Source organism: Schistocerca serialis, chromosome 2 (genome assembly GCF_023864345.2).
Source record: "Schistocerca serialis cubense isolate TAMUIC-IGC-003099 chromosome 2, iqSchSeri2.2, whole genome shotgun sequence".
NCBI classification, from domain to species: Eukaryota; Metazoa; Arthropoda; class Insecta; order Orthoptera; family Acrididae; genus Schistocerca; species Schistocerca serialis.
Window position 1 is genome coordinate 484989602 of NC_064639.1, and position 16107 is coordinate 485005708.

A 16107-nucleotide genomic window follows, 5' to 3' on the forward strand; every position below is an offset into this window, starting at 1 on the left:
AGGATATAAAATGTCGTTTGTCTGGGGCAAGCAAAACGTTTCTGAAAAAGAGAAATTTGTTAACATCGAATATTAATTTAAGTGTTAGGAAGTCTTTCCTGAAAGTATTTGTCTGGAGTGTCATTTTGTGTGGAAATGATGATAAGCATTTCAGACTAGAAAAGAACAGAAGCTGTGTTGAATTTTATGGGGAAATTTTCGTTCTCCGAAACATTTGTGAGCATACAACATGCTCGATAATTCTAGAATGGATGAACATCCACGACAGAGGCCTATAATTGTATCTATCTAACCACCTTTCTTGGAAACGGGAATGATTTACACTTTTCTTCCAATCACTTGGTAACCTTCGAGGCCCCAGCGATTTACGATGATCTTCTGTTTTGACATAATCTCTGTAGAATCTCATCGATATTTTGTAGGTCCAGATGTCTTTCCATTGTTGAATCAATTTAATTGTATTTATATTCCACGATCACTTAGGTCAATATTTGCCACAATGCCATCAGTACGTCTATCCTGCTAACAATAGACGCACATGAACGGGTAGATACCGTGCACCTTCTTTCTTTTAAGGTCTTCAATCTTTGGAACTGTTCGATGCGGCTCGCCCCGAATTCCTCTCTTGTCTCAACCTCTTCACTCAGATTAGCACTTGCCTCCTACCTCCTCAACTGTTGGTTGGATGTATTCGAGTCTGTCTTTCCCTGCAGTTTTTACCCTTTACAGCTCCTTCTAGTACCATGGAAGTTATTCCCTGATGTCTCAACAGATGTCCTGTCACCCTGTCCCTTCTTCTTGTCAGTTTTTTTCACGTGTTCCTTTCTTCGTTAATTATACAGAGAACCATCTCATGCCGTATCTTATCAGTCCGTCTAATTTTTAACATCCTTCTGTAGCACAACATCTGAAACGCTTCGATTCTCTTCTTTCCTGTTTTTGCCACAGTCCATTTTTCACTACTATAGAATGCTGTGCTCCAAACGTACATTCTCAGAAATTTCTTCCTCATATTAAGGCCTATGTTTGGTACTAGCAGACTACGCTTGAGAAGGAATGCCTTTTTTCCAGTGTTAGTCTGCCTTTTATGTTCTCCTTGCTTCATCCAACATAAGTTTTTTGCTCCACGTGTAGCAGAATTCCTTTACTTCGTCTACTTCATGGTTCTCGATTTTGATTTTAAGTCTGCAGCTAATATCATTTCTGCTGTTCTTCATTAATTTATTTTCTCTATTTTATTCTCAGTCCACATTCTATACTCGTTAGCCTGTTCATTCTACAGCAGCTCCTTTAATTCTTTTCTACTTTCACTGAGGGTAGCATTGGCATCAGCGATTTTTGTCATTGGTATCGTTCATACTGAATTGTAATCCCACTCTTGAAATTTTCTTTATTTTTGTCATTGCTTCTTCATTGTAAAGATTGAACTGTAGGGACGAAATACATTCCTGTGTTACACTCGGTTTAATCCGAGCAATTATTTCTTGGTTTGCCATTACTATTGTTGGTTCTTGTAGATATCGTATATTATCCGTCTTTCCCTATAACTTACTCCTATTTTTCTCAGAATTTCCCACTTCTTGCACCATTTTATACTGTCGAACGACTTTTTTTAAGTAGACAAAACTCTACGAACGCGTCTTCATTATTCTTAAGTCTTGCTTTCGCTATCAATGACGTCAGAACTCTCTGATGCCCTTACCTTTTTCTAAAGCCAAACCGATCGTCATCTAACAGATCACCAATTTTCTTTTCCAATCTTCTGTGTATTACTCTTGTCAGCAAATTGGATGGGTGAGCTATTAAGATGACTACTCGATTGTTCTCGCACTATCTGCACTTGCTACATTCGAGATTGTGCGGATGATATTTTTCGAAAGTCTGATGGTATGCCTCAAGTCTCATAGATTGTAAACACCAATTTGCATAGTCGCGTGCTTACAACGTCACCGAATGATTTTAAAAATTCCGAAGAAGTGTTGTCTATACGTTATCCCTTATTTTATTGAGTCTACCAAAGCTATATTAAACTCTAAGCATAAAACAGGATCACCAACATCTTTCATATCGACTCCCATTTGTTGTTCAGTCACGTTATCAGACAAGTCCTCATGCTCATAGAGGCCTTCAATATACTATTTCCACCTGTTCGCTCTGTCTTCTGCAGTTGATAGTGAATTTTCCATTGCGCTCTTAACCCACGCAATACTAAGGAAGGGATACTTTATGCCCACCTTTTGAAAATAGTGAAATCTACTCAGATACTTTATTTTTTAAAATTTTGCAAATAATATTTATTGTTTTTAATGAAGTCTTCTTCCGGATTCTGTGATTGTTGTTTTACATTTTTCGCTTATGCTTAGTCGGAAAATTTAAGTTTAAGGGAGTTGGTCATTAAGTCTCTCCCCCTCCCCGCGCCCTTGGTACGACTTCCCAAAACGGCCGTCTTACTCCACAAATATAGCATTACGTGACCTTAGAAAGCATGGACATAGTATTTCTCTCGGTTGACAGCAATAATGGTCTCAACAATGATTCATTTCCCTCTGGTCCTTTATTGTTTCCTGTTCAGTGGTACTTAGTCCACTGTTAGATACAACTGTAATTGAAAATGTAACGACAGTCACTTGCTGAAGGAGAAATATCGCAGATTTTGGAAAAATCTACAGATTCTCAAATTGAATGTGATGAAACCGACTATGTAGTGAACGAACCTTAAGAGGAATTTGTTGTGCACGAGGATATGGACCAGGGGCGGATCCAGGATCTCGGTCAGGCGGGGGCAAATTTTTTGATATTTGCCTTCACAAAAATTAATTCCAAATAAAATCTTTAATACTCTATATGCGCACACACACACACACACACACACACACACACACACACACACACACACACACACGCGCGCGCGCGCGCGCGCGCGCATTGTATATATATATATATATATATATATATATATATATATATATATATATATATATATATATATATATATATATATCCCCCCATGAACCATGGACCTTGCCGTTGGTGGGGAGGCTTGCGTGCCTCAGCGATACAGATAGCCGTACCGTAGGTATAACCACAACGGAGGGGTATCTGTTGAGAGGCCAGACAAACGTGTGGTTCCTGAAGAGGGGCAGCAGCCTTTTCAGTAGTTGCAAGGGCAACAGTCTGGATGATTGACTGATCTGGCCTTGTAACAATAACCAAAACGGCCTTGCTGTGCTGGTACTGCGAACGGCTGAAAGCAAGGGGAATCTACGGCCGTAATTTTTCCCGAGGGCATGCAGCTTTACTGTATGATTAAATGATGATGGCGTCCTCTTGGGTAAAATATTCCGGAGGTAAAATAGTCCCCCATTCGGATCTCCGGGCGGGGACTACTCAAGAGGATGTCGTTATCAGGAGAAAGAAAACTGGCGTTCTACGGATCGGAGCGTGGAATGTCAGATCCCTTAATCGGGCAGGTAGGTTAGAAAATTTAAAAAGGGAAATGGATAGGTTAAAGTTAGATATAGTGGGAATTAGTTAAGTTCGGTGGCAGGAGGAACAAGACTTCTGGTCAGGTGAATACAGGGTTATAAACACATAGTCAAATAGGGGTAATGCAGGAGTAAGTTTAATAATGAATAGGAAAATAGGAATGCGGGTAAGCTACTACAAACAGCATAGTGAACGCATTATTGTGGCCAAGATAGATACGAAGCCCACACCTACTACAGTAGTACAAGTTTATATGCCAACTAGCTCTGCAGATGACGAAGAAATTGAAGAAATGTATGATGAAATAAAAGAAATTATTCAGATAGTGAAGGGAGACGAAAATTTAATAGTCATGGGTGACTGGAATTCGAGTGTAGGAAAAGGGAGAGAAGGAAACATAGTAGGTGAATATGGATTGGGGCTAAAAAATGAAAGAGGAAGCCGCCTGATAGAATTTTGCACAGAGCACAACTTAATCATAGCTAACACTTGGTTTAAGAATCATGATAGAAAGTTGTATACATGGAAGAACCCTGGAGATACTAAAAGGTATCAGATAGATTATATAATGGTAAGACAGAGATTTAGGAACCAGGTTTTAAATTGTAAGACATTTCCAGGGGCAGATGTGGACTCTGACCATAATCTGTTGGTTATGACCTGTAGATTAAAACTGAAGAAACTGCAAAAAGGTGGGAATTTAAGGAGATGGGACCTGGATAAACTGAAAGAACCAGAGGTTGTACAGAGTTTCAGGGAGAGCATAAGGGAACAATTGAAAGGAATGGGGGAAAGAAATACAGTAGAAGAAGAATGGGTAGCTCTGAGGGATGAAGTAGTGAAGGCAGCAGACGATCAAGTAGGTAAAAAGAAGAGGGTTAGTAGAAATCCTTGGGTAACAGAAGAAATGTTGAATTTAATTGATGAATGGAGAAAATATGAAAATGCAGTAAATGAAGCAGGCAAAAAGGAATACAAACGTCTCAAAAATGAGATCGACAGGAAGTGCAAAATGGCTAAGCAGGGATGGCTAGAGGACAAATGTAAGGATGTTGAGGCTTATCTCACTAGGGGTAAGATAGATACTGCCTACAGGAAAATTAAAGAGACCTTTGGAGATAAGAGAACCACATGTATGAACATCAAGAGCTCGGATGGAAACCCAGTTCTAAGCAAAGAAGGGAAAGCAGAAAGGTGGAAGGAGTATATAGAGGGTCTATACAAGGGCGATGCACTTGAGGACAATATTATGGAAATGGAAGAGGATGTCGATGAAGATGAAATGGGAGATACGATACTGCGTGAAGAGTTTGACAGAGCACTGAAGGACCTGAGTCGAAACAAGGCCCCCGGAGTAGACAAAATTCGATTGGAACTACTGACGGCCTTGGGAGAGCCAGTCCTGACAAAACTCTACCATCTGGTGAGCAAGATGTACGAAACAGGCGAAATACCCTCAGACTTCAAGAAGAATATAATAATTCCAATCCCAAAGAAAGCAGGTGTTGACAGATGTGAAAATTACCGAATCATCAGTTTAATAAGCCACAGCTGCAAAGTACTAACACGAATTCTTTACAGACGAATGGAAAAACTAGTAGAAGCCGACCTCGGGTAAGATCAGTTTGGATTCCGTAGAAATACTGGAACACGTGAGGCAGTACTGACCTTACGACTTATCTTAGAAGAAAGATTAAGGAAAGGCAAACCTACGTTTTTAGCATTTGTAGACTTAGAGAAAGCTTTTGACAATGTTGACTGGAATACTCTCTTTCAAATTCTAAAGGTGGCAGGGGTAAAATACAGGGAGCGAAAGGCTATTTACAACTTGTACAGAAACCAGATGGCAGTTATAAGAGTTGAGGGACATGAAAGGGAAGCAGTGGTTGGGAAGGGAGTAAGACAGGGTTGTAGCCTCACCCCGATGTTATTCAATCTCTATATTGAGCAAGCAGTAAGGGAAACAAAAGAAAAATTTGGAGTAGGTATTAAAATCCATGGAGAAGAAATAAAAACTTTGAGGTTCGCCGATGACATTGTAATTCTGTCAGAGACAGCAAAGGACTTGCAAGAGCAGGTGAACGGAATGGATGGTGTCTTGAAGGGAGGATATAAGATGAACATCAACAAAATTGAAACGAGGATAATGGAATGTAGTCGAATTAAGTCGGGTGATGCTGAGGGTATTAGATTAGGAAATGAGACACTTAAAGTAGTAAAGGAGTTTTGCTATTTGGGGAGCAAAATAACTGATGATGGACGAAGTAGAGAGGATATAAAATGTAGGCTGGCAATGGCAAGGAAAGCGTTTCTGAAGAAGAGAAATTTGTTAACATCGAGTATAGATTTAAGTGTCAGGAAGTTATTTCTGAAAGTATTTGTATGGAGTGTAGCCATGTATGGAAGTGAAACATGGACGGTAAATAGTTTGGACAAGAAGAGAATAGAAGCTTTTGAAATGTGGTGCTACAGAAGAATGCTGAAGATTAGATGGGTAGATCACATAACTAATGATGAAGTATTGAATAGGATTGGGGAGAAGAGGAGTTTGTGGCACAACTTGACCAGAAGAAGGGATCGGTTGGTAGGACATGTTCTGAGGCATCAAGGGATCACCAATTTAGTATTGGAGGGCAGCGTGGAGGGTAAAAATCATAGGGGGAGACGAAGAGATGAATACACTAAGCAGATTCAGAAGGATGTAGGTTGCAGTAGGTACTGGGAGATGAAGAAGCTTGCACAGGATAGAGTAGCATGGAGAGCTGCATCAAACCAGTCTCAGGACTGAAGACCACAACAACAACAACAACATATATATATATATATATATATATATATATATATATATGTGTGTGTGTGTGTGTGTGTGTGTGTGTGTGTGTTGTTGTTGTTGTTGTGGACTTCAGTCCTGAGACTGGTTTGATGCAGCTCTCCATGCTACTCTATTCTGTGCAGGCTTCTTGATCTCCCTGTACCTACTGCAACCTACATCCTTCTGAATTTGCATAGTGTATTCATCTCTTGGTCTCCCTCTACGATTTTTACCCTCCACACTGCCCTCCATTACTGAATTGGTGATCCCTTGATGCCTCAACACATGTCCTACCAACCGATCCCTTCTTCTAGTTAAGTTGTGCCACAAACTTCTCTCCTCTCCAATCCTATTCAATACTTCCTCATTAGTTATGTGATCTACACATCTAATCTTCAGCATTCTTCTGTAGCACCACATTTCGAAAGCTTCTATTCTCTTCTTGTCCATACTATTATATATATATATATATATATATATATATATATATATATATATACACTTCTTTGTTTAATTGTGTATCGATATGTGTTAAGTGTGTTTAATGAAATGAATTACTTCATTACCTAAAACATATTCTTCAAAGACGACAGGTGTACTTGAAAAACTCTGTTTGTCTGCTAATGTAAAATAATCTATAAAAATGTTCATTTGTTTCCATTCTTAAATCTTCGAAATTAGTTCACCAATTGCTTTCATGTGACAGAATGTTGCCATCGAATTCGCGCACGTGTTTATACGCAGCAATGACGACACGACTGCGAAAAGTTATAATAGGGTATTTGATTGTGTTCAGGAAATCATCTTATATTGTTAATTACGCCATTTTATGCTAATAATAAGCTGTTTTTCCTCATGAATGTAAATACTAAAAATAAGAAATTTCTTTCTTTCTTCGTGTAAAAAAATAAGAAATAAAATGAAAATGGTAAAGTATAAATAAAATGAAATTTAATATTAAATATGTATATTCACGATACTGCTCTTAAATATTAAATTCTAATCTCCTTTTACGGACACTTTTTGAAAATCTTGTAATTACTTTTTCTTCGTCTACAGGAATCTGGTAATGAATATGCACAAGTGCAAGACCAAGGAGGCGATTTTCATTCATCGATGTTCTTAAATAAACAGATTCTTCCTTCTACTCCGGCAATTTCCTTGGCTATTTGCAAACAGCAGCTTGTTTCTTCAAGATTTGACTTCCGAAATAAGCAAACAGTTTAGAGCAAAGCCACAACTCTAACACTGTTAAGAAATTCATGCCTTTTTCAGATTGCGATAGAAGCATACGCTTAGTACCTCAGAATAAATTATATTGATGAGGAAAACGCATCTTCCTCAGTCTTTGGAAGAGTTGCCCTTTGCACTTTGGAGAAAGAGAAATGAATCTGAGTTTTCTAGATTTCAGTATCTGTTTGAATCTGCTGACCGTAACATTTATATTCTTACCGTATGAGAGAATGGGTTGTGAATGAATCCACAGACGTTATTTTCGTGTACATTATTACATTTGGCTAATTATCGTTTGTTCACATACCGCATCAGAAGTGAGAAGAAAGCCAAAATGGGGGAGAAGCGTTCATCCAAATCGAAAACGTGCAGTTGCAGAATAAAAGGGACTGTCGTAAGGTTCACACTATTTGCAACTAATGAGAATATTTTCAAGTATTCCTTCGGTGTTCATCGCTTAATTATCAACACCATCTCTTTGCAAATTGCCACTAGAAACAAAATCTTACATACGCACTGCGGGGAAAGTGCTAAAAAAGGAACACAGATCGCTCATGCCTTAGCGAATATTATCATTTTATTCGTAAGTATAGTTGTTTCTTCTGTAGTTTATTCGCTAAATGGAAGAGGTTTCAATGTCTCTTTTTCAATTGTTACATCAAACTGCGTGTCATTGTTTACATCTTCGACTTCGAGTAAAACATACTAGATAGGCCGACGTAATCAGCCCTTAAAGCAGTCGAAAAAAAAAAGATCGGTCACGCACCAGGGGGGGGGGGGGTGCAATTGCCCCCCCCCCCCTTGGATCCGCCCCTGCCCTGATATGGACAGTGATGGAGTACCTACAAATGCTGAGGATGGAACTTTGGGCACCTGAAACTGATGACGACGCAGCTTGAAGCACTGGAAAAATTTATAGCTTCAAACTTCCTCACATCAGAAGACGAATAGCACAAAACATAGTGACAGAAAGAGAAGGCATAAGAGACGAAGGTACATCTACATCTACATTTATACTCCGCAAGCCACCCAACGGTGGGTGGCGGAGGGCACTGTACGTGCCACTGTCATTACCTCCCTTTCCTGTTCCAGTCGCGTATGGTTCGCGGGAAGAAAGACTGCCGAAAAGCCTCCGTGCGCGCTTGAATCTCTCTAATTTTACATTCGTGATCTCCTCTGGAGGTATAAGCGGGAGGAAGCAATACATTCGATACCTCATCCAGAAACGCACCCTCTCGAAACCTGGACAGCAAGCTACACCGCGATGCAGAGCGCCTCTCTTGCAGAGTCTGCCACTTGAGTTTGCTAAACATCTCGTAACGCTATCACGCTTACCAAATAACCCTGTGACGAAACGCACCGCTCTTATTTGGATCTTCTCTATCTCCTCCGTCAACCTGATCTGGTACGGATCCCACACTGATGAGTAATACTCAAGTATAGGTCGAACGAGTGTTTTGTAAGCCACCTCCTTTGTTGATGGACTACATTTTCTAAGGACTCTCCCAATGAATCTCAACCTCGTACGCACCTTACCAACAATTAATTTTATATGATCATTCCACTTCAAATCGTTGCGCACGCATACTCCCAGATATTTTACAGAAGTAACTGCTGCCAGTGTTTGTTCCGCTGTCGTATAACCATACAATAAAGGATCCTTCTTTCTATGTCTCACTTCCATACATGGCTACACTCCATACAAATACTTTCAGAAACGACTTCCTGACACTTAAATCTATATTCCATGTTAACAAATTTCTCTTCTTCAGAAACGCTTTCCTTGCCATTGCTAGTCTACATTTTATATCCTCTCTACTTCGACCATCATCAGTTATTTTGCTCCCCAAAGAGCAAAACTCATTTACTACTTTAAGTGTCACATTTCCTAATCTAATTCCCTCAGCGTCACCCGACGGAATTCGACTACATTCCCTTATCCTCGTTTTGCTTTTGTTGATGTTCATCTTATATCCTCCTTTCAAGACACTATCCATTCCGTTCGGCTGCTCCTCCAGGTCCCTTGCTGTCTCTGACAGAATTACAATGTCATCGGCGAACCTCAAAGTTTTTATTTCTTCTCCATGGATTTTAATACCTACTCCAAATATTTCTTTTGTTTCCTTCACTGCTTGCTCTATACAGATTGAATAACATCGGGGAGAGGCTACAACCCTGCCTCACTCCCTTCCCAACCTCTGCTTCCCTTTCATGTCCCTCGACTCTTATAACTGCCATCTGGTTCCTGTACAAATTGAAAATAGCCTTTCACTCCCAGTATTTTACTCCTGCCACCTTCAGAATTTGAAAGAGAGTATTCCAGTCAACATTGTCAAAAGCTTTCTCTAAGTCTACAAATTCTAGAAACGTAGGTTTACCTTTCCTTAATCTAGCTTCTAAGGTAAGTCGTAGGGTCAGTATTGCCTCACGTGTTACAACCTTTCTACGGAATCCAAACTGATCTTCCCCGAGTTCGGCTTCTACTAGTTTTTTCCATTCGTCTGTAAAGAATTCGCGTTAGTATTTTGCAGCCGTGACTTATTAAACTGATAGTTCGGTAATTTTCACATCTGTCAACACCTGCTTTCTTAGGGATTGGAATTATTATATTCTTCTTGAAGTCTGAGGGTATTTCGCCTGTCTCATACGTCTTGCTCACCAGATGGTAGAGTTTTGTCGGGACTGGCTCTCCCAAGGCTGTCAGTAGTTCTAATGGAATGTTGTCTACTCCCGGGGCCTTGTTTCTACTTAGATCTTTCAGTGCCCTGTCAAACGCTTCACGCAGTATCGTATCTCCCGTTTCATCTTCATCTACATCCTCTTCCATTTCCATAATACTGTCTTCAAGTACATCGCCCTTGTATAGACCCTCTATATACTCCTTCCACCTTTCTGCTTTCCCTTCTTTGCTTAGAACTGGGTTTCCATCTGAGCTCTTGATATTCATACAAGTGGCTCTCTTTTCTCCAAAGTTCTCTGTAATTTTCCTGTAGGCAGTATCTATCTTACCCCTAGGGAGATAAGACTCTACATCCTTACATTTGTCCTCTAGCCATCCCTGCTTAGCCATTTTGCACTTCCTGTCGTTCTCATTTTTGAGACGTTTGTATTCCTTTTTGCCTGCTTCATTAACTGCGTTTTTATATTTTCTCCTTTCATCAATTAAATTCAATATTTCTTCTGTTACCCACGGATTTCTACTAGCACTCATCTTTTTACCTACTTGATCCTCTGCTGCCTTCACTACTTCATCCCTCAGAGCTACCCATTCTTCTTCTACTGTATTTCTTTCCCCCTTCCTGTCAATTGTTCCCTTATGCTCTCCCTGAAACTCTGTACAACCTCTGGTTTAGTCAGTTTATCCAGGTCCCATCTCCTTAAATTCCCACCTTTTTGCAGTTTCTTCAGTTTTAATCTACAGCTCATAACCAATAGATTGTGGTCAGAGTCCACATCTGCCCCGGGAAATGTCTTACAATTTAAAACCTGGTTCCTAAATCTCTGTCTTACCATTATATAATCTATCTGAATCCTGTCAGTATCTCCAGGCTTCTTCCATGTGTACAACCTTCTTTTATGATTCTTGAACCAAGTGTTAGCTATGATTAAGTTGTGCTCTGTGCAAAATTCTACCAGGTGGCTTCTTCTTTCATTTCTTACCCCCAATCCATATTCACCTACTAGATACTAGGTCTATAGTTTTGTGCATCTGCTCGACGACCCTTCTTGAAGACTGGGACTACCTGTGCTCTTTTCCAATCATTTGGAACCTTCCGTTCCTCTAGAGACTTGCGGTACACAGCTGTTAGAAGAGGGGCAAGTTCTTTCGCGTACTCTGTGTAGAATCGAATTGGTATCGCGTCAGGTCCAGTGGACTTTCCTCCGTTGAGTGATTCCAGTTGCTTTTCTATTCCTTGGACACTTATTTCGAAGTTAGCCATTTTTTCGTTTGTGCGAGGATTTAGAGAAGGGACTGCAGTGCGGTCTTCCTCTGTGAAACAGCTTTGGAAAAAGGTGTTTAGTATTTCAGCTTTACTAGTGTCATCCTCTGTTTCAATGCAATCGTCATCCCGGAGTGTTTGGATATGCTGTTTCGAGCCACTTACTGATTTAACGTAAGACCAGAACTTCCTAGGATTTTCTGTCAAGTAGGTACATAGAATTTTACTTTCGAATTCACTGAACGCTTCACGCATAGCCCTCCTTACGCTAACTTTGACATCGTTTAGCTTCTGTTTGTCTGAGAGGTTTCGGCTGCGTTTAAACTTGCAGTGAAGCTCTCTTTGCTTTCTTAACTTTGTTGTTGAACCACGGTGGGTTTTTCCCGTCCCTCTCAGTTTTACTCGGCACGTACCTTTCTAAAACGCATTTTCCGATTGCCTTGAACTTTTCCCATAAACATTCGACATTGTCAGTGTCGGAACAGAAATTTTCGTTTTAATCTGTTAGGTAGTCTGAAATCTGCCTTCTATTACTCTTGCTAAACAGGTAAACCTTCCGCCTTTTTTTATATTCCTATTTACTTCCATATTCAGGGATGCTGCACGGCCTTATGATCACTGATTCCCTGTTCTGCGCTTACTGTGTCAAAGAGTTCGGGTCTGTTTCTTATCAGTAGGTCCAAGATGTTATCTCCACGAGTCGGTTCTCTGTTTAATTGCTCGAGGTAATTTTCGGATAGTGCACTCAGTATAATGTCACTCGATGCTCTGTCCCTACCACCCGTCCTAAATATCTGAGTGTCCCAGTCTATATCTGGTAAATTGAAATCTCCACCTAAGACTATAACATGCTGAGAAAATTTATGTGAAATATATTCCAGATTTTCTCTCAGTTGTTCTGCCACTAATGCTGCTGAGTCGGGAGGTCGGTAAAAGGAGCCAATTATTAACCTAGCTCGGTTGTTGAGTGTAACCTCCACCCATAATAATTAACAGGAACTATCCACTTCTACTTAACTACAGGATAAATTACTTCTAACAACGACAAACACGCCACCACCGGTTGCATGCAGTCTATCCTTTCTAAACACCGTCTGTGCCTTTGTAAAAATTTCGGCAGAATTTATCTCTGGCTTCAGCCAGCTTTCCGTACCTATAACGATTTCAGCTTCGGTGCTTTCTATCAGCGCTTGAAGTTCCGGTACCTTACCAATGCAGCTTCGACAGTTTACAATTACAATACCGAATGCTGCTTGGTCCCCGCATGCCCTGACTTTGACCCACACACTTTGAGGCTATTGCCCTTTCTGTACTTGCCCGAGGCCATCTAAGCTAAAAAAAAAAAAAAAAAAAAAAAAACGCCCAGTCCACACCACACAACCCCTGCTACCCGTGTAGCCGCCTGCTGCGTGTAGTGGACTCCTGACCTATCCAGCGGAAACCGAAAAAAGTTGGAACAATAACAGAATCATTTGAAAAGCTTCTGTCTCCCGAAATTGTCAGCATCATAATAAAGCATACCAATGAACAGGCACTGAGGCAGAAAATACCCAAGACAGACTTGAATTCATGGCATATATAGGGCTATTTATTATTATGGGGAAGGAAAACGAGAGTAATTCACCTGTTACAGATTTATGGTCCTACACTTGAGAGAGGTTTGTTTATACAGCTACCATGAGCCGAGCCAGATTCCAGCAGCTTACTAAAATACTAAGATTTGATGACCGAGAATCGTGAAGCGATCGCAGGAAACGTGGTAATTTGCTGCAATACGAGAAGTTTTGATAAAATGAATGAATCACTGCCAACCTTGCAGTTGGTTACGGTAGGATAAAAATGTTCCCTATCTGTGCTACATACTGTAGTGATATTTCAATCAAAAGTTGCGGATATTCCACACACAAATAAGACGAAAATGTGCTATGTCTCACAACAGAACACGACAGAGCCCATATTACTGACCAGCATTAACGCACACCAAAAATGAACTCAGAAAAAAGTGACCATTGATGCTTATGTAGTATCGCAACTCACAGATGCTACAAGTACATATCAGTTGTTTACATCAAACGATACAGTTTATCAGTCAGTAATATTTCATGACATTTTCACTGTAGAAATTTTTCAAATTAGAACTAATAGCTATTTAAATAATTATAATAATAGATTTGAATCATTTCAAAAATTTCGTTCATTAAATTGAACACAACTTTTCACGCATTTTAAATATCTTCGGAACATATATTTTAGTATCTTTGTACCTAAGTACAATAATTTTCTATAATATATTTAATGGCCGGCCGTTGTGACCGAGCGGTTGTAGGCGCTTCAGTCCGGAACCGCACTGCTGCTACGGTCGCAGGTTCGAATCCTGCCTCGGTCTTGGTTGTGTGTGATGTCCTTAGGTTAGTTACGTTTAAGTAGTTCTAAGTCTAGGGGACTGATGACCTCAGAAGTTAAGTCCCATAGTGCTCAGAGCCATTTGAAGAAGTTTGTCGTGAAAATAGTATCATTGATTCGTTTCATTACATCTTGGATCCCAGACTTGTTATGTAGTAAGGCATATCACTAACAACTGTTGCATTGGGAGACATCTTGTCGTACTAGGAGGTTATAATTAAAGTGCAGCTATCCATGGAGGTCCAGCATGGGTTGTAATTATCATATGGCAGCGAAACTTGATAGATACACTAATGCGTTAATGTGGAACCGATTTACGCTGGAAAAAAATAGTTACAATTTTGGCCACCAGGTGCAAATCTGGCGCTGCACAGCATCTCGTCGACATCTCCGGTGCTCATATTGAACAAACTGTCCAAGTGACAGTTAGTAATAAAATAAACATTACGCCTTTCTCACTTGTTCGACTTTTCTGCTCACATCCCTTTCCTAATTTATTATGTATCTTAACATTTCCATATGTCCTTTTTGCATTCGCATCGCCAGATTTGCACCTGCCGGTCATAATTGGAACTAATTTTTCACAACATAAATCGGTTCCGCATTAACGCGTTAGAATATGTACCACGTTTCCCTGCCATACGTTAATAACGGCCCACACTGGACGTCTGCCAGTAGCTGCGCTTTAATTGTAACCCCTCGCTACGTTTTTGACAGGCTGTCTTTTGCGTGGAATGGAATACGGGACATATTGAATGAACGCCGCGTCCTCTGCCTCAGGGTCTGCACAGAAGACGGCGGCGGCACTACTGGAGGCGCGCGTGTCTGAGCAGTGCCACGGCTACTACGCGTGGGCGGTGGCGCTGGCGGTGCTGCTGTCTCTGGCCGTGGCGGCGCTCGCCGCACTCGTCTGGCTGCAGAGGTCGCCGCGGCGCTGCTGGCCCGGGGGCGGCGCCGTCGCCGGCGACGCGTCCATCGTGCGCATCAGCAACGGGCCGCGCCGGGCCGCCGGCGGCGGCAGCGACGGGGACCACATCGCCATTCTCAATGAGGAGTGACGGGCGCCTTGCTGGCTCATCTCTGTTCAGTCTCCTGCCGTCCAGATGGCAGCACGAGCGCGGCGCTCTGCACTCAGGCACCAAAGACAGTCTGTTCAGTAGCTCCTAGCGAAAATATGTGTGACGTGAGCGATCTGCTACGTACAGCTGAACATTATTGCGAAATGCGCACTGGACGTCAAACCCACTCTGGTGGAGCATATACCAATTATCTGACAATTTCAAAACAAATGCACGAGTGAACAGCTTAGCCAAGCAAAGTGTGTATGTGGTTAAGATGTGCAACTCTACGCTGTACTGTGCTACTGTGAGTGGGAGAGGAGCTGATGATACATTCTGCACAAACAGAAACTGATAATTGAACAGTCACCATTACTATTCTCCACAAAGAAAGAATACATGTGTATGAGGAATAAAGTTGTCCCAGGAATAGTGAAAATAATTTATTGATGAAATTGGCAAAAAATAAATATGCTATAATACAAATTGTTGTTAATAATTGTCATTGTTTTGTACTCTTTTTTGTTCCTCTGACTGTACGTGTTATACGGGATCAGCAGCATGTTAAGCCTTTAGCCAACCCCACTTTCGTTTCATGCATGTGATGACAATGACGCAAGCTTTCAAGCTCACGGAAAGGTACTAGATACCAGGCATGTACTAAGTTTAAATACTATGAAGGCTATCCAGAAACCACAGCGGAACTCGAAATTGTTTTATTTGCAACAGTTAGCTACAATTACCATCACCTTCTCTGCGTAGTAGTTGCTCTGTCATAGACATCCGTCATAGCATCGTACCAACTTTCCACTACTCACGTCATACAAGATAGCTTCCCATGATTTCCAGCAATTTTCTGTGAGCCAAGTCCGGGCTATATGGAGGGTGATGAAACACTTCCCATTGGAAACGATGCAGGAGCGTCCTCATTACCCCTGCAGTGTGTGACCAATAAGTGTCATGAAGCAGGAATTGCATGACATTTACATTATGTGGGGTTGCATGAAATCAGGTTGCATCAAATTAGTGAGCTTCAAATGAAACAATAAACCAAGCACTCACCACACAGTAAGGAAATAAGTTTCAAGGGGGGGGGGGAGGAGCACTAAGAACATACAATAATCATTAATACATAACCTAAGATATATATATATACATATAATTCATCATAAAT

At 40.9% G+C, this 16107-nt stretch overlaps 1 protein-coding gene across 1 annotated transcript in view; it reads left to right on the forward strand.

Annotated features, from left to right (window-relative positions):
• LOC126457410 (platelet glycoprotein V-like) overlaps positions 1-15419 on the forward strand; it is a 102406-nt gene extending 86987 nt beyond the window's left edge. The window contains exon 4 of the mRNA XM_050093679.1: positions 14656-15419. Within this exon, the coding sequence (XP_049949636.1) occupies positions 14656-14933 (278 nt within the window). The 3' untranslated portion in view covers positions 14934-15419. The remainder of the gene's footprint in view (positions 1-14655) is intronic.
• The last annotated feature ends 688 nt before the right edge of the window (positions 15420-16107 follow it).